Below are 21458 nucleotides of genomic sequence, written 5' to 3' on the forward strand. Positions count from 1 at the left end.
CCCTAAATGCACGCTATACCTAAAATGACACTTAAGTGGATGTCCAAATAATATATATGTATTAAAATGGGTTTAACTTAATGTTGGAACAATATGTAAACTTATGATGTGGATTTGTTATTTTAGCAAGTTTGTATCTGTGAGTTATGAAATACCTCAACAAAGATCATAAAAATCACTTCAGGTGTTTAAATAACTAGTTCCATGACAACTTTCTGTGTAATCAAATAAAAGAGCAACAGAAATAACACTCTTTCTAAACTTTTGCTCTCGTTGAAAGTAAAAACATTCACAGAGCGGGAAATAACTGCCTCTGAAAGTACAATTCTGCAATAAATTGAAGAAAAAAAACAAACAAACTACAGTCTCTAGTCTCCAAAGCCTAGAGCCATGTAAAATATTGCACAAAAAAAATAAATTAAAAACAGATCACAACAAACAAGGGCAGAATAAGTTCAAGTTGTGACAGAATTGCATATTTCCCAAATTCAAAGGCATAATAACTTTAAAATGTTAGAAATAGATAGATAGAGATTTTCAGCTGCTGCTGCTACAGACCAACTAAATGTATTTACAACAAAGAATAAGGTAAGAAAGGGAATACAGCACCACATCTGGATGTTGTTGGAGTCCGAGGCGGCTACTAGTCAAAACAGAGTTTTTGTGTCAGATTTTTGCAGAACGAGTGAGGTTGACTGAGGTGACCAGCAATCAGAATAAAGACACCGAAGACCGTTTCACAACGGAGACCGCTTCATGAGAACACGAGCAGAATGGACCATTGTAAGATTTTTTTGTTCATTTTTTGTGTAATAATTGAACCTTTTTTGTGGCTGTTTTGTGAAACTTGTATGGCTTTTTTTTTCTCTTTTTTTTTTTAAGTGGGAGCTTTTTTGTAGTTAGGATTATTTGTCAAAAACCTTTGATCACAAAACCACAAAAGCTCGAGGTGACTAATGAGTAAGAATATTAGTTTGAACTGTGTAATTAGTGCGCAATTATATTCTATGAAGCACAAGAAAAAATAATGGGTAAGTATTGAGATGGATACAGAGTGAAAAGAATAATAAAATTGGAAAGCAGTCCAAATGTGACCATCAGCTTCTTCATTCTCCCTGATTTCGAGTTGGGCGTTTTGCTGGGAAATGGGCGGCCTGCCAGATTGGGGCCAAGTCAGAGTTGTCAGGGGATTACAGTTCTGCCTTGCTCACTGCAGGGGGTGCGGACTGGGCCTCAATTACCCTGGAGCGGCGTGTTTGATTTGGCCCAGCACTTTTGGGGACAGACCAAAAGCTGAATAATGCACCATTAGCAACTCAAAATCCTGCCCTAAAATGAGTCCACTTATGCATCACATACAGTAATTGTGTGTCTATCAAAGGCTGGCAGGTCCACACCAATTACCCTGATAACAACAAAACAATCTATGCATAATATTATCTGTTGAACACCTGTGGGCACCCACACACATCCAAGCTTTTCCGTTTTAAACTTCAACCGCTCGCTCAAAGTCTGACGCCAGAACGAGGTGGCATCAACTTTAGTGTTCAAAGATTAAAATGCAAAACTTCTCTGAGATAATCAAGAGTTTTTTGTTTGCATTTCTAAATACCTAGAAGGTACTACGTTGAGGGGGGGGGGGGTGTATGAAGCGGAGTGAGGGAGATCCCCGTACTCTGGCTACAGTGAGAGCTGTGCAATTGAATTTCACAGGGTATGAGGCAGCAAATGGCATGTAAAGGCTGAAGCATCAGACGGTTCCTGCCACACAAACCAGACAGATAAGGGAGGTGTAAGTGACATCATTAGGTAACTCTGCAGGACATCAGGGGCAGCTTGAAACTGGCGGGGGGCTATGTGAACCAAAGGTCCTCCTTGAGCTCCATTGAACAGCCACTCAGCCCGATATACTTGCACTTACAAACACACAGGGAAAATCACTTATACAAACACAAGCTGCCAGACAAACAAGGACTCGAGACGGAGACAAACGAACAACCAAGCTCTGTTTTCGCTCTCCGCCCACAGATGCATGCACACATGCACCCGTAACTTTGCGCCGCAGACGCCTCATTGAGGTATCAGCCCCGGCGATTGTGTTTGCCCACCTGGGTATGAAAAGAACGATTCTGGCCAGCGTCGAGGAGACGGCAGTGTGGTACCGCTCAAGCCGGAGCCCAACTAGAATGCGTCTGTCTCAGGGCTCTTGGAGAGCAGAGCAGCCAAGTGTGGATGCACCTCATTACCTCACTCATCCACACACCAATTACCCCTAAATAAATACACCCAGCCCACAGGCAGCAACAATGACATCCAGCCTGAAAGGGAAGAAAGGATGCCGTTCAGAAAGCATTTGCACGCACAGAAAAGTGCTGTTGGATAATGATGAAGAAAAGAAGTACAGAGAAAAGAAGTAAAAAGAAGAACATGCAGGGGGTTCCAAGTCTTTTAAAGAGCTCAGAGACTAAATGGAGAAAGAAAAAGAATGAAACAAACTCGGAGCAAGCAGAGTGAAGTGATTCAGAAAATGATAATTTCTTGCTAAATTTCACCCAACACATCCGCAAATGATTGTTGTGGTGGGGGAGGGGCAAAGTTTAATTGTTTTAATGCATGCAGCCATGAGACAGCTCTGCCGGAGACAGAAATGGGGAGCACCGCCGAGCTGACACGTATTTGCAAGTAAGACGGACCACTCGGGGTTACGGAAACAGTGGCGCGTCTGAAGGCCTCGAGATAAACAAGAGAGCCAACTAGAAGCCGTAGAGCTCAGAAAGTTTTGAGGCAAAATCAGGCAGGTGGTGTGCAACGTGACCACGAACGCTTTTACCCTGAAATACGAGAAAACAGTTTTCGGCTGTTAAGGGTGAAACATCTCTGCTGCTGTGAGTGAGAAGACGAGTGAAGGATGCAGAAAAGGTGCGTGGCACAGAAAAAGAGGACAGATGTGTTTTCAGGCAAGGGAGGTACAAATGAAAAGAGGAGGCCAAGAGATTCTTCATGCCCCCCCCACCCCACTCTCCCACCTCCCTCCATGTGGGATCTTTCTGCATGAGTGACTCTGTCATACCTGGGGGACAAAATGGTCTCTCTCTCTCTCCCTCTCTCTCTCTCCCTCTCTCTCACTTCCTCTGTTTATCTCTTTCTCTGCCCTAGTTCTTCTCTTCCTCTTGTATATCTGTGCTGTGATTGTGCCGAGCCAAGCCTGGTTAGTTGTGTGGGATTAAGTTGCAAAAGACCCTAAGAAATAAATGCAAGAGTATGAAACATTATATATGTATTCAAAATACTTAAATCTTTAAAAATATTACATTTTACAGCTCAGTGGAGGAAACGGTTTTACTGAATTGCATCATTCTCGTTCTGATGATGATTCCCCACCTCCTCTAACACCTGAACTATCAGGTGATGGGCAGGTTGCATCAGTGCTCTGCTCCTGATTGGCTGCTCCGCCATCAACAAGATGTCAGAGCACATTCATAACTTAAAAAAATAACTCACATGACCAGAGTCGCCCAGTTCACCTGACCAGAGGCAGATTCCAGGTTAACCGAAACAACGGCTGGGAACGTGTCAGTTTTCCAAGCTGTTGATTTGATGTAATGAGCTGAAGTTGATGGATGGAATGGAAGTGAAAGGAAGCAGGTTTATTAGGATTCTTTCCTGATAGAGGGCTAATTGAGGGAGGGCACGCTGCGCAGGTCTGGTGCCACAGGTGGGTGGAGTAAGCACTGACATGCTGTGGCAGCATAGTCTGGATTCCTGGTGTACAGCTCAGCCCTTAGCTGGAATCAGGCTGCATGAGAATCCCAGGCTGTGTTGCATAAAACACATCAGGCGAGGCCTGAGAAGAAAACCTGCCTTTGGGAAATTTCTTCTTTCTGACTTTATAGGATATTCCCTACAATAACACCAACATTGCCACATACTGTTGTCAAACTGCGTCACACTCATTCATTCATTCACGCAATCTAAGTAACATATTTTTCTAAGTTTTGGTTCAGTATTTTTTTCTTTTATCAAGGTATGTGGCGAAAAACAAAGATAATAAAGTTTGCGTGACCTGTGAGTTTTCACACGCTACCTGTGCCTGAGAAGAATGCGCAAGAAATATGCAAAATCTTCAAGTACACACCCAGAGATGCTTCACAGTCTGTACAAAAAAAGCCCACGGACAAAACATCATCTGGAGCTTTTGTCTGTACTCACCAAAACATTTTCATTGGGCAGCACTATTGAACAAATGGAGCAAAGAAATAAAAATGACTACACAACTGTGTGTGTGTGTGTGTGTGTGTGTGTGTGTGTGTGTGCTTGTGTGGTTAGTGTATGAAACCCTCCAAAAAATAAGGTATGGATTAAACAAATGCAGATTCTGTTTAATGTTAGAAAGACGTCTAACTCAGCAGGGCATAGTCTCCATGAGAATTGGATCTGATCATGTTAAAAGTGTGACCATTAGCAAAAGTGCATTTTTTTGTCTAGGCAACTCATCCCAGGGGTTAAATGCTGCAATTCTCTGGACAGTTTCAGGATTGGGCACCAAGACACTGCATCAAGTTTGGTGTCAATAAGCAAACTCTTTGAAGGAATCAGGAAAAACAGAAAATGAACAACCTAATAACGGTTTTGATTCTTGATCCGAAAATTGTATCAGACAAATTTTGTTTAAGATTGGAAGAAAGTTGTGACAGGTGAAAAAAATCTTGAAATGTACTTTCCAAGATTTTGATTTAAAAAAAAAATTTAACTAATACAAAGAATACTTCAAGAATTGAAGATAACATGATATAGAATACTTTGTACTTGATTTTAGAAAACTAGTAGTTCATTGTTTTTTTGAAAATTGGGTGCAAGGTTGAAAAACTACCTGCAAAAACCGTCTCACACTATCACCCATTAATAATGCTTTTGCTCAAGAAGCACCATTATTGGGTGAAGAAATAAATAAATGAGGGGTCTTTCTCCAATCAATGCGAATATCTGAAAAACCTTTTACCAGAACATTAAGGAGGCCTCCACAGATCTCAGTGAGAGAGGGGGAAAAAAGGGAGATTAAATAGAAAAGAAGAACCACATTGGGTTCCTTTTAAACACATATTTAGCCCTACTAAATGTGTTGTCCAAACAAACAAACACATATCCTAATAGACACATTCCAAATAAATGATTATAATGAATTTAATGTATATATATATATGATTATAATGAATATGTTATCTTGGAGGGTGTACATCTATTGTCGATCGTGCAGCTGCCGAGATCAGAAAGTAAAATGATGGTTTTTGTAATAATTTCGCTTGGGTGACTTTAACCAAAAGCAGGACAGTTACACAAGAACAACATTCCCACTACTCCATGACTCTATTTTCAACTTTTTGCTTCAAATGTGGCCAAAGTATCAGTTTATACCACAAGTCCCCCAGAAAAACAAAAACAAAAACAAACAAATAAAAAAACATGAACCAAAGTTTATGATCATTTCAATGTAACATGAATCATGCTGACTCACTCTCTGTCTCATGTTAATACCTTAATATCTAGAAGGGAAGATGGGAGGACTTCACAAAAAGCTCTGGTATTTTCGTCATGTAAATGAAGTTCCGTTTCCTTCAGTACGAGCATGACAGGTGTGATATTTTGCGGTTATTCTCTTGAGCATACAAATCACTTCAAGTACATGACCTGTTAAGACAGGTATTGGTAAAGCTTGTGGGAAAACAGCGCTAGTATCCTGCCTGAATTCCTATGTGTCAGGCTAAATTTAAATGAAGCTATTTTGGCCTTAGAGGAAGGCCTGAGATCTCAATGGGTTTGGTGAAGAGAGTTTTAAGAAGACCATATAACAATGTTATATCACACAATAAAACCCCTCTCATAATTAATGGTAGTACAGAATATTACACATTCCTGTATATACTGGCCCTGGCATTGGCAAACGCACTTACTTTATCTGCCAAACCCCTAAATTAACACCTTTTTTGGTGAGAAAGCTCCATTTGGAACACATCACACCAACACCACAGCTGGCATTCAAGGGTAAAATTAATTACTTCAGATACATGTGCTTCCTCTCAAAGTGGCAGACTTATTTGCATTGAGGAACATTCAGCAGAAGTAATCGATGCACACACAAAATACGGCCACCCAATGACCCCGGGCCCCGTCTCAAAGTCTCCTCCCTGTCCCCAAAGCCCCGACGGCAAACACAGGTAGCGAGAGCAAATCAGACTGCAACAAAACACAGAAACATGAATGGGAAGCATTACAATGATGGGCTGGAGGCAGGACAATGGGCCTGGCGTTAGACAAAACGGCAAATCCCAGAATGGGCTGCTGGAGTACGATACAGATTACAGGCACCTAGTCCCCGATGGGGAGCAGGGGAGAGGGAGAAAAAAGGACACAATATTGCAATCTGACAGCTGACGTCTTCATATAAATGTATGAATTTACATTCCAATTAGAGGAAATTTACATCTTAATCACAGCGAGCAGTGTGTCGGTCCCCCGGTTAGTGTGTTGCTACGGTAATGAGGTGGGATGCTGCTGTGCTCTCTCATCCAGACAGTGATCTGTCAGCAGACGACACCTCCCTGTTATGAGGAAGCTGTACACTTAAATGCAACACCCACCACAATCCAGTAATATTCATCGAAATCTGTCTTAAATACCAACAAGGTGCGAGCTACCACCCGAGGATAATATGCCAAATATGGAGTTTGAAAAACATCAAACATATCTTAAATACAGTGCGCTGAACCAGGAGTGTCTTTAACTGTCACTCAAGTGACAAGCTTTCAGTACTCACTGGTATTCCATTTCTAATTTCCATACTAATAATGGGTATATTATCTTTAATGGATTGACTTTGTTTTATGGCATTTGAAATGGATGGTGAAGTCATCTGTGGAATTACTCAAACATATCATGTAAACATATCACATGCTGCTATAGTGCGAGAAAAGGCTATGTAAATGGGTAAGATGGAAGGATTGTGAACGTATCGTTAATATCTCTCTGAACATCGTTTATGTCAACGTAAATCATAGCTTCTAACCCACCCTTAAGGTTAGTGTACAGTCACTCGTTACACAGCGTGTGTGAACTTGTGGTAAGGGAAGAACAGTGGGCCGGTCTGAACAGCTGAGGGAAAATTACAAAAGAACTTTTTTTAAGTTTCTAAAGCACGAGGAAATGTTTGTGGTTTATTTCAATTAGCAAACAAGAGCTGGTGGTTTTGAGGTTTTGAAATCAAAACCACACAAGCAAGATTAAGGCCTGGGCAGGGGACTTTTCAAAGCCTGCAATAGAGAAGAAGAAGAAAAAAGATTGCACCAGCGATGTCAATTCTGACAAATCCAGAAAAAAGACATTTTAATTTTAATGCCAGCTTTTAAACTTGGTTCAGATGACTTCAATCCAGTGAAATCATTTACTTGTACGGTAGCACTAATTGCTGAGAAGACCATCAGGAAAAGCTGATTACCTACTACTGAACAGATGAACACACAAATCATTTTAAAACAGTCCTTTGCCGTCTTCACACTTGACTTTAATACAGAGATATGTGGACAAAAAAACCCTGAGGGAAATGAGGCATGGCTTCTTTATCAGCTTCTTCATACGCAAATCAGAGCACTCCTGCCAGAGACACTGCTCTAATGGCTGATATCTATGGAACCAGCCTATTACTGGATACTGCCTGCAATTAAGACAAGTCAGATTACACCAGGCCAGAGCATCCACTCTGATATGTAGGCTATCATTAAGGCCTAATGTGGTAAAACATTTGTACACTGCAGAGAGAAAAGAAAGAAGACTCATGTGGTAGTGAAAAAAAAAAGAAAAAATGTTGTGTCCAGGGTAAGTGCTGAATGCGTCCCCCTACATTCCATGGGGTGATATGTGGGGCGGGACTGGTATTCCACTTTAGGCTGCAGGGTATTTAGAGAGGATGCCAGAGAGCTGAAAACAACCCCCTTGGCACTCATCTTGCATATTCTAACATTGCAAATTGAATCCCGAAGCATTTTTGATTTGACTGTCTCTGAACATTTACATTTTATTGTTTACTTTTTTGGGGCATTAGAGACAGTCTAAAGTGAGCTGAAAGAGAAAGTACACCCACTTTCTGTTCTAAGGTTTTACCTATTAGGATATCATAGTTATCTGATCTTTACCAGGTCTTCATATTGGGTAAATACAACTACAGCATATGACGTATAATGGCAGAAAAAGTATGTGAACCTCTTGTGATTAACTAGTTTTTCTGAATTTGCCATTTAATATCTTCCCGATCGTCATCTAAATGACAATAATAGACAAACACAATGTGCTTAAGTTGACTACACACAATTGTTTCTCACATATTTAATAAACATTTATTTAATTTTAACGAAGCATAAGTACATTCTATTATTGTGATTTAGGTGAAGATCAAATCACATTTTATTTTAAATTAATGCAGAAAAGCTGGTGATTCCAAGGGGTTTACATAATTCTTTACCACTGAATGGGACCATGTCATAAATTATTTAAGAAAAACTGAGACAAGATGCAGAAAAACTGTGAAAAGCCAAGTACTGCAAAACTGTAGCAGCCAGGCACTCCTAATCAAATGCACTTGATCGATTAATCGGTTGCTTATTAATTGATTAGGGGTTGACACTGCTGATTATTTGATCACCAAGTTCGACCACCTCCATAAAATCAAATGTTTTAAATTACATTTAAAACAAATAGTTTTGTTGGTCTGGGGCATACAGTTTAGTAACACAATGCCAATAGAAAAGAAATCAGCCTTTATGTTAGAAAAGCAATTGCTGTTGACCATTAGTCTATAAAGAGATCCCAAACCATTTCCCAACAATATGTGTTTTTCCATTCTACAATGAGTATGATTATTCACAAGTGGAAAACGTTCAAGAGTTTTGCCAATTTTCCCAAGAGTGAATGCTCAAGAAATTTCCCCCTGAAGATCACACCATGCAACGTTCAGAGAATTAGCCAACAGCCATACACAGATTGGCATCTTTTAAATACTTTGATATTTTTTACTGTACCGATTCCAATTGATTGATCCAGAAATACTTTGATTTAGAAAGCTCAAACCACAACCAGTGCTTGTCAGAAGTTTTTAAAGGCTCTGCATCAAAGGAGGTTAGTCACTTCCGTGTCCTGAGAGATTTGCATGTAAAGTCTTGTCAATTGCGATCTTTGTCTTGATGATGTGCAAATGATTATGTATGGACTGACAAGCGGAAGCTACTTGTCATTAGAAACTTCCTTATCACACAAAACATTTCCATCATATCGTTGAATGAACTAACTAAAGGAAACATAATCAACATAACTATTTAACACATTTTTCTCTCGCTTTTGCTTCAAACTGTATTAAAAAATATTTCAACCTTAACACTCAGTGAAAGAAAGTTTTGGTTACAAAAAAGAAAATTATGACCACTCTTGAACTGAATCCATTCTAAATGCAAGCACACTAATATGCAGATACACTAACAGACATTCATAGCGAATGATAAAGCTAGCACACATGACATGTGTAAGTGAGTGCACAACACTGGACTATCAGATCATTTCACCCCCCAACTATGAAGCTTTAATAGATGTGGAACTGCAGGTCCTGGATCTTTTCACACCACTGAGCCATAACTCACACAAAAGAGCAGGAGGCAAAGGATGACATCACTTATGAATGAATGAATGAATGATCGATAAACCACATAAGGCAAATATATTTACACTTGAGGGTTTAAGGATAAATAAAATGCACTGACTTAATTCATACAAACCCTTCTAGACCTAACACTTGTCTGAGGATTAAAAAAAAAAAAAAAACATTCATAAGAATCCTCAGACTAACATATGGAGTAACCTTTCTGGCCTTCTGGGACTTGGGTTGGTTGTAAGGGGGGGGTCTAACGCTCCAAGGACAGTAGCGTGCACGCTAGAGAGAGGTGAGCTGTCACCCCCCATTATGATCACCGCCAGAGCTCAGGGGGAGGGGCAGAGCAAGCAAAGAGGAAAAAAAAAATCTAGTTCCTCACTAACTGCCATCAAGAGCCAGCTTTTGGCCTCAGAACCTCCAGTCTCTAACTGTCTCCTGGGAAACACTTGCATGCAAGCCCTCCTCATCCCTTGCTAGAAGCGGGACATGTGTGTGTCACTGTGAGGATGGTTGGTGTGCCAAGTTTGGCTGCGTTTGCAGAATATATGGATTTTGCACAACAAAAATGAAAAGTGTTCATGTTTTCCAACTTGCTTCAGAGTGAGGGGCTATGCTAATCATCGGTGGGGATAAAAGGAAGCAAGGCAGGGAAATGAGGAATATCTGGAGGCAACTCTTGTTAATACAAGTTTAAAAAGGCAAAGAGCATTTCAATGGCTTCCAATTTTGATGAACATTACTTGACATGGTTTTTTTTATGCTTTACAATTATTTCAAATTTGTTTCTAAAATCACTTGACATGTCACTGAAGCTATATAAACAACACCAGCATTTTTGAGCACAACAAAGTCAAACAAAATGTTCCGGATTATTATGTGATACACAACACAGCCCAACACAATTTGCCAGTGGATAAGAAGCTTGCCTCAGATTTGACCTTTTGCTGCCTTTTGTGTAAGTATGGGTGAGCGCTGCTTAGGCGCATTCTGTTCCCCAGATCCCACTCCTAACACCCCTGTCACTCATCATCAATCATCATTGTTGGGGACAATAGGAAAGTTTGGTTAAGCCACACACTGGAGTATTCTCTCAGCCAGCCCACCCCCTCACCTCTACCTTCTCACATTCATGCATGTGTGTCAGACAGTACACACTCACTCACACACACCTACAAATCCACACAGAAAACTGTTCACCATTTGCTGCATAAACCTAAGCTACAGACTCACGCATGCTCCCAAATTCATGAATGGGGCTACAAACTTTTTTGTTAGCGTGCCATCACCTTGCCCTCTAACTTTCCTTTTGAAGTGAAGGCTTGTCCTTCAAATGGCCTTCGGACTCATCTACTGCATATAATTAAAGTCTATTCAGGGCTCTATATGTGTCCTAACTATCCTCTATCATCCGGCTGGGTCTTTCAATAGCCAGCTGTGAACTCTGAGGGACAGGCATCTCGTAAAATTCATGAGCAACGCAACATTCAGCACCCTTTCGACTTCCCTTAATGGCCAACAAGACTTTAAACAACTCCATGTTGACTGTCGGGTGAATCCTCCGTAAATGCAACCATATTCACTGAGGCAAGGGTTAAGTAGCTCCAAAGATTAGCTGAAACAAGTGTCCTTAGGCTGTGTTTGAAAATGAAGAGAAAAGAAGAAAGAGAGAAGTCCCTGTGTGTTTTTTCTTTGTCACTAAGAGACAGCAGCTAGATATTAAACAAAAAAAAAGGACAAAAAAGAGGAAACTTTCAGGAATAGTGTCCAACTGATCTGAAAAGTATACGTTTTCACAATGCAGACAAATGAATTGCGTAAACGCACAAATGTTGACATCCCCTGGTCGAGTAGAGGGTTTTCTGCCGTCTCCATCTCTAGCCCCTTTCACAGAGCCTGTTCAAGGCTGGACTTTTGTGCCTTTATTCAAGCACACTGCTCTGTGTGAAACATACAGAATTGTAAGGAGGGGGGCATTGTTGTTGAGCCTTTAAGCCGGCAGTGGAGGTAACAGAGCTGAAGTGTGTGAAAGAGAGAATGGGTATGGCACGACACGCTACACTGGAGGATGATGTATTACATGTTAGAGGTCTGATATTGGCATCCCATCTGAAAGCACACACTGGGGCAACATTTAATAAAGTATGATCTAATCTAATCAAATTTCTATGGTTGTATTTGCTTCGGTATGAATGAGTATTTCTGTTTGAAAAGGTCTTGTGACTCTGATATGGCATCTGTACTTACATATGTACACACCGTATCAATGCGTTTATGTATGCAAAATGGAGTGGATTCAGTCAGCTCCATTCTTAATTAATGATTACACAAACGCAACATTTATTTTAACGTCATATTATAAAAACACGTAAAACAGGTGACAATTTCTATCGTTAGTATCTGAATTCACACAAATTTTCTATTTTCTAATGTCTCATTTCAATAACACATCCCCTCTAAACAATAAGTAGAAATGCTAAAAAATACATGCACACACTCCTCCTCCTGACCCCCCAGGACACTGAGCAGTGAGAGTGTGGGAAAGTTATTTTTAGGACCCATGCAGAGAGCCTTCCTGAGTTTGATGCTCCTGCTCCGGATCAACATTCCACCTTTGAACCACACCGACCATGGAGCTGTTTGTGCCTAGGATGGCAATTTTAACTTTCTCTGTGGACCCACAACAGTGAGGACACTTTCAGTGTATAATGACACAGTCACTGCTTTCTGCCAGCTCTCTCTGGAGGCTCAATGATAACGGCAGCAACGGTCGAGAGAATTTTCACTTCACAATATTTGGGTTATGGAGGAGTGATGCCGCTTTCAACAAAGATAATGTAATTATATTCACATCTACTGTATGCATGATTACAAATTCTAAGGCATACATTTTTTTAAAGGTTTTGACTGCCTATTAGACATACTCAAAGGTTTAAAATAAATGTATCATAAATTGTGACCTAGTGTTCATTTGCAACTATCACAGCTTTCAAGACTTGCACAAAAAGGACATGATCCTAAGGCAAAGGAGACATAATTTTCAAAAATCTAGTAAATAACAACACAAAGAATAAGGTAAACACAGAGCGGGGAGCCAGTTTATAAGCACCAGGGGGCTTACAGTTCTCCAGTCACTACCAATATGATAATAAAAGCCCTATCTGAACACATTTGAACACACACTTGAATGCCACAAGACCCCAAGGATGTGGGGTGGCATACAGATTATAGCTTCTTTCCCTTCCTCTAATGGGAACTGAAGACAACTAGGGATACTTTAATCAGGTCTGAGTCCAGTGTGGCTAGTCTAGTCTGATGGGGGCTGAGTGGTGCGTGGACTATGTTAAGGGTTCACTGCCCACTGCTAAAGCAGCTTCACTTCCAGGGTGAGTTCAGGCAGACCACACTCTTACTCAGTCTGGCAGGAGGAGCACGTATGCCTTGTTTTGTTTTGCTTTAATACTGTCTGTTTGAAAAAAAACATGTTGGCATATTGTTGATATACTATGGAAGGCAGCACATTAAGCTGTCCCAAATATTATCTCGCTGAGCTTTAACTCAGCTACTGCAAACACAACTGCTACTGCTTCTCCTCCTGCTTTGGCATTAAATAAAACAAGAAAAATCAAACAATACAAATTCAGACTTTTAGCCGTTTAGTCAGTATCCATAGTAATTTCCATAATTAGAATTTGTTATAATCTGTTCACTCTCTTTAAATAAGATGCATCTCCAACATGTGCCATGGCGGGAGGAGAAGGGGGGTCAAATTTGCTCGTCCACCTATAAATATTAGTGGAATCATTACACCATTATTGGAATGGAACTAGTTGACTTTCTTAATTAACAATTATAAAACAAACAAAAAAACATTTGTAAAAAGTTTATACATTTGTTCAACAAACCTAAAATACTTCAGGCTCTTGTAAGTACCACAACACATGCTAGCATCCCCCACATACCCACGACTCAGCACAGGAAACCTACAAGCTGCGTCTTAAGAAACACATACCCGCTTTTGCAGAGTAGATAAAATTCATGCTAAATAATAGATGCAGATATGATGTATGTTGTGAATATTGTTCAGCTAAGGGGTCTGATTGCGTGCTACTGACTGGACTGAACTAAGCTTTCACTCTCTTTTTCATACACGCACAAACCAGAAGCACACCTCATTCCCAAGTGCGACGCAGGCTGATGTGCACCAAGGGAGGAAGTATAAATTATTCAATCAGAATATTATTCCAAAGGTTCATTCCCATCTGATCGTGATTCCCTAGGCAGAAGTAGGAATCACAGTCAGATGTCTGAAGAGCTAAAATACTTTTCTGAATGCTAATAACATCCGAAAGCCCATTATTTTATATGCAGACGCGATACTGTTTGGTATTCATTGTGGACAGCACAGGAAGAATTGTATTGTACAGGGAAACACGTTTCCTTACTGTACATCTTACTATTTACTACCAATAGCAGATAATAACCATTACTATCTGCTATTGGGAGTAAAAGCTCCATGGTTGAGCTACATTTTTTCTTCATAATAGTTCTCTTTAGTATTGACTACCACCTGATCTTTGGTACCGATCATTATTAGACACGCTGGGAAGCGGATATATGAACAGGCATGTGAAGCAAACAAACATAAACAAGTGCAAAAAATACACCCTTAGAACCCAGTCTCTAACTGATTCTGTATTCTCCAACTCCTTCTTTGCCTCTCTTTTCATTTCTCTTTCAATAAGACGGTTTGGTGCCTCTAAGGAACAGCCCTCATTTTAATTAGACCTGACCTGAGAATCACTTAACTGCTCTACCACACTTATGCCTTCCCCCTCCTCTCCAAGCCTTCACTCTGTTCCTCACATAGGTCCATTAACACCCTTCCCTTGGCACCCACAGGCTTCAACAGGGGGCAGACACAGGCGTTGTCTTAAAGACGTTTTGAGGACATGCCAAGAAACATTAACCCACTCTATACACCTCCTTCGGACTCTTTCAGATTGGCCTCCTCTTCCCCGTAAGTCTTCCCCATCTCAGTCCCATCACCATTTTTTTGTTTTTGCTACCTCCTCTTTGCTTCCCTTCTACCTCATGTAAAAACTGGCAAAGGTGACTGATGTTTGTGCCATGTCAGATGGTGGGGCGTTGGATGACTCATAACCCAGGTTTGATGGGGTGGTTATTGTTTACACTCAATCTGAAAGATGCATATCTAGTAGGGGTGTAACGATACACTAATCTCACGATACGGTACGATACACGATATTGAGGTCACGATAACGATACGATACGATATTATAGCAGTATCTTTTTAACAACCTTGAATGAGGAACATATGACTGGAAAAAAAAATGTATTTGAAAGACACAAAATACAAAACAATACTGTGTGTTTGCCCTATTGTTACAGTTTATAATGCTTTATAACTGTTTAAGTTTTAAAGAGAAAGCCAGGCCAACCATTTTCCACAAACTGAACTAAAAGTAAATGTCAGGTTTGCATTATGCATCTTCAGTTTCATACAAGTACAAATATTTTGCCACAAACTGAATAGTTTCTCTCATGTATGATTTTACTTTTTTTCTTTTCCAGAAATGTAACAACTAAAATTAAGTAAATAAATACATACAATTTGACATAATAAAAAAATATTGATTCATGCTCACCTTATAAGTGTAAGAGGAGATTTATTTTTGTTAAGAAGGTTATTTTGGTAATTCAGGGTTCATTATTTTATAAATATATTCTTTATATTCTGATGTAAATCAAGGACTATAATCAGTTTATCTGTAGTGATTAGTCTGTTTTAGATTGGGCGGAGTGATACGCCACAGTACGGCACTAGCTGCTGTGTTGACGTTCTAAAATCCTACACTGTTGAGCGGACAGTAAAGTACTCTCGATCTCTGAAGAAGTTTTCCCCGACCCGAAAAAGGTTTAATTTAATAAGGTAAGGCTTAACTCTACACCAGACTTAAAGGTTCAGAGCTCAAAACCCTAAAAGTCCATGATCGGGACCGCAAAACGGAACTAGTTTCTGCTGAGCGGAGGAAGATTTTGGTCCGCGGGTCGAGCCGCGGTTGTCACGCGTGCTCGGATGCGCGTTTCTAGTCAATACAATAGATTAATATTAATAACCCAATATCGCGATACACTTTGTCACCTCCACGACACGTTTCGTGACGTTTTTGTATCGCGAAATTTCGTGGCACAATATATTGTTACACCCCTAATATCTAGTTGATTGTTGGCCTTGTATGTCTGTTTGTCATAACATCTACATATGAGCAACAAACGCTCTGATTTAAAAATACCCAGGTGCCCAAAGGATAGAGACCCACTCATTCTTATGTAGGGAATCATCTTATTTTTCAGTGTAAACAGCAGAAATATGTCATTCAGGCTAAAGTGACCTCATAAGACGTACAACAACAGCACCTTGACAAAGGATGACTTGGCTGCATTCTGGCACACTCAAAATTGTTTGTACATGACCTTGTATTTTTATTTTATATTTTTTATGTGTGCTTTGCACTGCTGCCTGCACTACATCGACAAAGTGGTTGTATTCCCATGAATGAGGATGTGAAACTGTGAAATGAGGTCACTCAGACATCTTGGGTTTTCAATATGGCTGTGGTGATCACATGTCATGCTCCTGTCTTTCATATTTCTTTCACCAATTTATTTTCATCCCAACATTTTTATGCTGCTGTGCTATAAAAAAAAAAAAAGATATATATAACCTAGAACTTAAATTGTACTGTAGTTACATGTTCTGTAAGTATTACCAACCTCCAAAGAGGTTCCCTAATAGAAGACTAATTTAACACAAATCCCTTTCTTACACTGTATTTGACCCCTGACCTGCCTCTGGCACCCCGGTACCCCACAGGCACATCACATGTCAGTTTAAAGGGTCATGTGAAGGTAAAGAGAATGTAATTGCGTACCATCCACATTCTTCAGAGCTTCATCCACAGAGCATCTTGTATTGTGAAACTAGTGACTGTGCTGGGTCAATATGAGTGACAAGGGTAATTCTCACGCACCTTGCGTGCTAAGAAAGTCTCTATCACATAGGGTGCACCTACATTTCTCAAAACATATTTGAACGTGCTGCTGTGTCTACGTCAAATGCTATATGCATGGGAGCGGGTAATGTTTGTATGTGTGTCAATGAGAATGTGTTAATCTTATCTAAACACCTAACACTCCCCTACCTGCTCAGACAGGGCCATGGGTTAATACTGGCCTTAGGGGCCACGGCTAATAACTGCTCATCAACCGAAGCTTGAACTCTCAGAAAGTCAAGTGTTAATGTGGTACCCTCGACAGAACCAGCACATCACTGGGTGTTGAACTGAGAGCAACTGCACCAAATCAGATTATAAAATGATTGTTATACAAGACATTTTATTTAGTGGCAAAAACATTTGTTGCGTGCTGGAAAAAAAACTTCCGCGTTCCTCAAGTGCGAGGCAATGGAATGATGAGTCAAACAGCAGTTAAGAAACGGGTTACCAGAACAAATTCACGTGCAGCACGGTTGACATGCTGTTGCCTGACCCACCCGGAGAGGAGGTGGTGCTGTCAATCACATGTCATATTGTCACCACCACCAAGAAATTAATCCAGATTGATGATATACACAAAGTTCACAGATGTTCAAATAATGAAAATGAGTTATATCTCATGGTGGTGCATAGCAGCGGGATGCGTGGAAGGAGTCTAAACAGTGGAGGGAATGCTGTCCGATGTAGCTCCGGGCTAAAGAGTCTTGTAGCTTGAGCAAATGACATGATGAGCAGGGATGGTGTGTGCTGTCACAACACGGGGCTTAAAATCCAATCAGCATCCCATATGTCAATCAGTTGCCCACAGAGGCAGTTGACTAACAGGTCAGGAACAGTTTATAATGATCACCATGGTCAAATTACAACAGCCGCCTGGCTTGTGATCGTATAGATTGGTATGCCTCCACCACAAAAGGACTGGGAGCCTACATGCAGTCATACTTTGGTGACATCTCCATCACAGGTGATACACAAATTAACGTCAGCCAACTGTGGTGCAAGAAAACGCAAGAACATAATAACATATTACAATGACTAATCTCGGTTTTGGCTGATTTGATGCATGAGTGATGATATGATACAATGTTCTCTGGGAAATTCCCGGACATGTACCGTTGTGTCACAGCCAGGGATTTTGATTGACATTTTATATTAAGTACCCTCTTGTGTCAACAATTGCAGAAACGTTGGATCTGCAAGAAGTCTTATGTTGCCATCACTCATTCTCTTTCTGAAAGCAGGGCCGTAATATAATTTCCTCTCAATAAGAGAAGCTCCTTAAACAAGGGAGGCAGACAAAGCTTGGTTTTAACAATGTGCTGCTGGGATAATTGGCATTGCATCCAGGCACCACAGAGCTACCGGGACGCTCTAGGCCTCAAGCTCATGCTCTACCCGAGACAGAAGACTAATTAAAAGACCATTGAGGATAACCACCTTGACTTTTACAGACCTTATAAATCTTTACAGAAGTGGCCTATTTGCAGGTCAGAGAAAGGAGGGGAGTGGGCCAACGTAGACAAGAGAAAGGATGAGAGGAAGAGAGTAGGCTGGCAAAAAAAAAAAGAGAAGGCGTTGACCGTTGGATGCAGGGAAGTTCGGGGGGTAGGGTGGGCATTCCTCTCCTCCCCTTCAAATCCTGCCTGAGACAATAGGACTCACTAAGAGCTAAGGACCAGAGGGTGTGATAAGGTAATGATAATGTAATGAGGACCAATCATGAGCCTGAGCTAAGAGGAGGGCCTCTTAATTTGTCTCTAGAGTGGTAGTTCAGTGACAGATTGATTGCTTTGAGTGAGAGTGATGATGTGACACATGCAAAATGGATGCATCACTGACAAGGAGAGAAAAGCCCATTTCCAACATGTACTGCCATCCATTAATCTGGTGGCAAGTGAACATGTTGGTGTCATGTCTGAATGAGCACCCTTGTGCTTCTCCATAACATTTTGCAATGGCAACCAAACTACGCCTGACCTACGAGCATATAGGCATCACTTTAAATATGGGACATGTTTGAACTGGAGCAACCAAATTAATGGACAGACATCAGCGGTAGGATAATATGACATGTGATCAACTGCTTAGAAAAATCCGGCAGAACACGTTCCAAACGTTTCCTTCTGTGTGCTCGGTGTCATTTATGGTAATTACCTGGAGCATTTCAGCTGCTTTTACTCGGTTTTAGGGCCAAATGAACAAGAGAAAACAGTTTGGAGTTTTTCAGCAGCAGCTTCATTGTGAATATCTACACTCAGTGCGGTTACATGCACATCTAAATCAAGCTATTGGCAACAATCTAGCTAAGGATTAAACTGGAGTTTCAGAGAAATCCAAGTAAACATGCGCAAGAAGACAATCGAATTATTGAGCGAGTTGCGGTCGACTCCACGACTCTGGGTGGCGCCACACGCACTTTCGCATTGGCGTTTTTCGGTACAATTGGTAAACACATTGGTAAACACATTGGTAAACACATTGGACAAACACGAAGGAGGACAACAACATGCGAAAAAATGAACGCTTATGATGCAGCAGCTCTGTAAATTTCGTACAGACTAAGCATGATCAATGTTGTGTAAGATGCACACAAAGTCTCCCTCTTCTTCTTCTTCTGTTACCTTGTTGTTGTGACGCTGTGACTGTTATTATTCCCGCTCCTGGGGCTCGTCATTTCCCGTTCTCCCCCCGGGGCAGTCAGTAGCTCGGTTCAGCATGGGTCCCGTATACATGCCAAAATAACTCGGATTAGGACCGCATTATCTGGCCCTAAAAGCTCGATCTCAACAGCTTCAATTCGGCCCGGCAAAGGTGTATACATGGCATTTAAAAATTCTAAATCAGTCGGATTAAGGCAACAATTCGACTTTCTGTCAGTGCATGTAAACCTACGGACTGACAACGGCTCCGTCATGCCGCTGAATGTGGGGTGCTTGCAAGTTTAAAATGAGTTATTATGGCAAAATGACATGTTGTATATGAGAACACCATCTAGAAGGACTTTTGTGGTGCTGAGGTTTCTGAGAAGTGACAACAGGGATGGTGTACACATGCAATGTAATAAATTCCGTTTTTTTCATATTGATGAGGGTGGCGAAATTCAACTACTCCAGTTTAATTGTCATGATTATAACACTGGCTCTTCGATAAGCTTAGATATGGATAAAAGTGAGATTTCCTGTTGATCTTATCCACTGCTGCCATGTTTACCACTGTGCTTGGCTATTAAGGCTGGCTATTAAGAATTGTTATACAACAATGTGGCATGTTGTTGTAGGAGGACTGTGTGAGAACGAGTCACATGCCTCACTTGATGTGCTGTCAAATCTCACGCAAAAAGAAAATATCACGCATGCATCATATATTTCTTTGTCACTTTCACAGGCACGTCTGAATTAAACTATGAGGAACAGCAGGGCCTTGACTGAACGGAAAACTGCCAAATACAATAGGCAACGCCTACTCTACAGAGTTTGTTTCCCTGACAGTTATTGCAGATTAAAATAGCTGCCTGTGGAATCCTATTGTGGTGACAAAACATCTGGCTAAATTCATACATGAAAGCATGAATGTTGTAACTGTTGGCCAATTAGTAAGCACTCAATAAATAAATATTATTATAATGCATAATAGTTGAATGATTACACAAAATCTCTTCATGTATTCATGAACATGGACAGATTTTTCTCACTTTGCACTGTAGCAACTATGGCAAGATTGGTGTCTAAATCAATAGCTTCACCTCTCATAGCTTACAGGTAAGAGTTCCTGTTATCACAGGCACTTTGCTTCAAACTAACATGAGAAACAAATTATGAATATATTTTACCTGGCATTTAATTCTGTCTGCTTTCAATGTATTGGTTAGATGACACGTTATGAATATACATCTGGATTGAGAAAGATCATTGGATAATAAATTAATTAATTCAAATTAAATTGAAAAATAATAAAAAGGGCTCAGGGTACAAATCCCTAAACCCTGTTTTTGCTGAGTAACGCTGAAAGCACACCTCTATGCTGAACTGTTTCCTCTTGAGCTTAAAGGCGAGGTCCTTGTGGTCGGGGAGTTGACTCGCCAGACAGTTCAGGTGGGGAACCTGCCGTACATGTAGCAGGCCTGTAAAGGACATACAGATCAGATTTTAACAGTGAAAAAAGACATCGCAAAGCTTTAAAGATGTTCCTGTCCTATATACAACGTGTGACTATTACTGCAATAATAAAGCATTTTGCTCTGGACAGAGATGAGCTTTCTTATTTACATATAAAATCGATGAAACTATTTCAAATTTCAATATCCAAGTTCTACACGCAAGATTCATTCATACGTAAAATTACTACTAAATGCCACACGCAAAAAAAGAAATCGCCATTTATTTTAATGTGGCAAAGATAAAAAAAAAAAATTAAAATAAAAAATTAAATCTCAAGTTTTATGATGAGGGAAGGAAAGCAATTTTTCTGTCTTAATTCACTAGGATGCTTTGCAGGATATGCCTGATGATTATAAAGTCCAGGACTTTTAAGAAACCAAAAACAAACAAAAAACTTTCACTTTCTCAGAGAGCTACAGTTGCACCAAGCATTATAATAATGGTAAACTCAACTTTCAGACACTTAAAACGCCATGGCAGCGTGAAAAAAAGTATTTACTTAAAAGTTAAACATTCATAGATTTTTCTAAATACTTC

General features: G+C 40.3%; 1 protein-coding gene across 1 annotated transcript in view; it reads right to left on the bottom strand.

Annotated features, from left to right (window-relative positions):
• elp4 (elongator acetyltransferase complex subunit 4) overlaps positions 1-21458 on the bottom strand; it is a 59322-nt gene that overhangs the window by 11803 nt on the left and 26061 nt on the right. The window contains exon 9 of the mRNA XM_061744533.1: positions 20778-20884. Coding sequence (XP_061600517.1) covers positions 20778-20884 — 107 coding nt within the window. The remainder of the gene's footprint in view (positions 1-20777; positions 20885-21458) is intronic.

The sequence above is a fragment of the Cololabis saira genome, chromosome 2, assembly GCF_033807715.1.
Source record: "Cololabis saira isolate AMF1-May2022 chromosome 2, fColSai1.1, whole genome shotgun sequence".
NCBI classification, from domain to species: domain Eukaryota; kingdom Metazoa; phylum Chordata; class Actinopteri; order Beloniformes; family Belonidae; genus Cololabis; species Cololabis saira.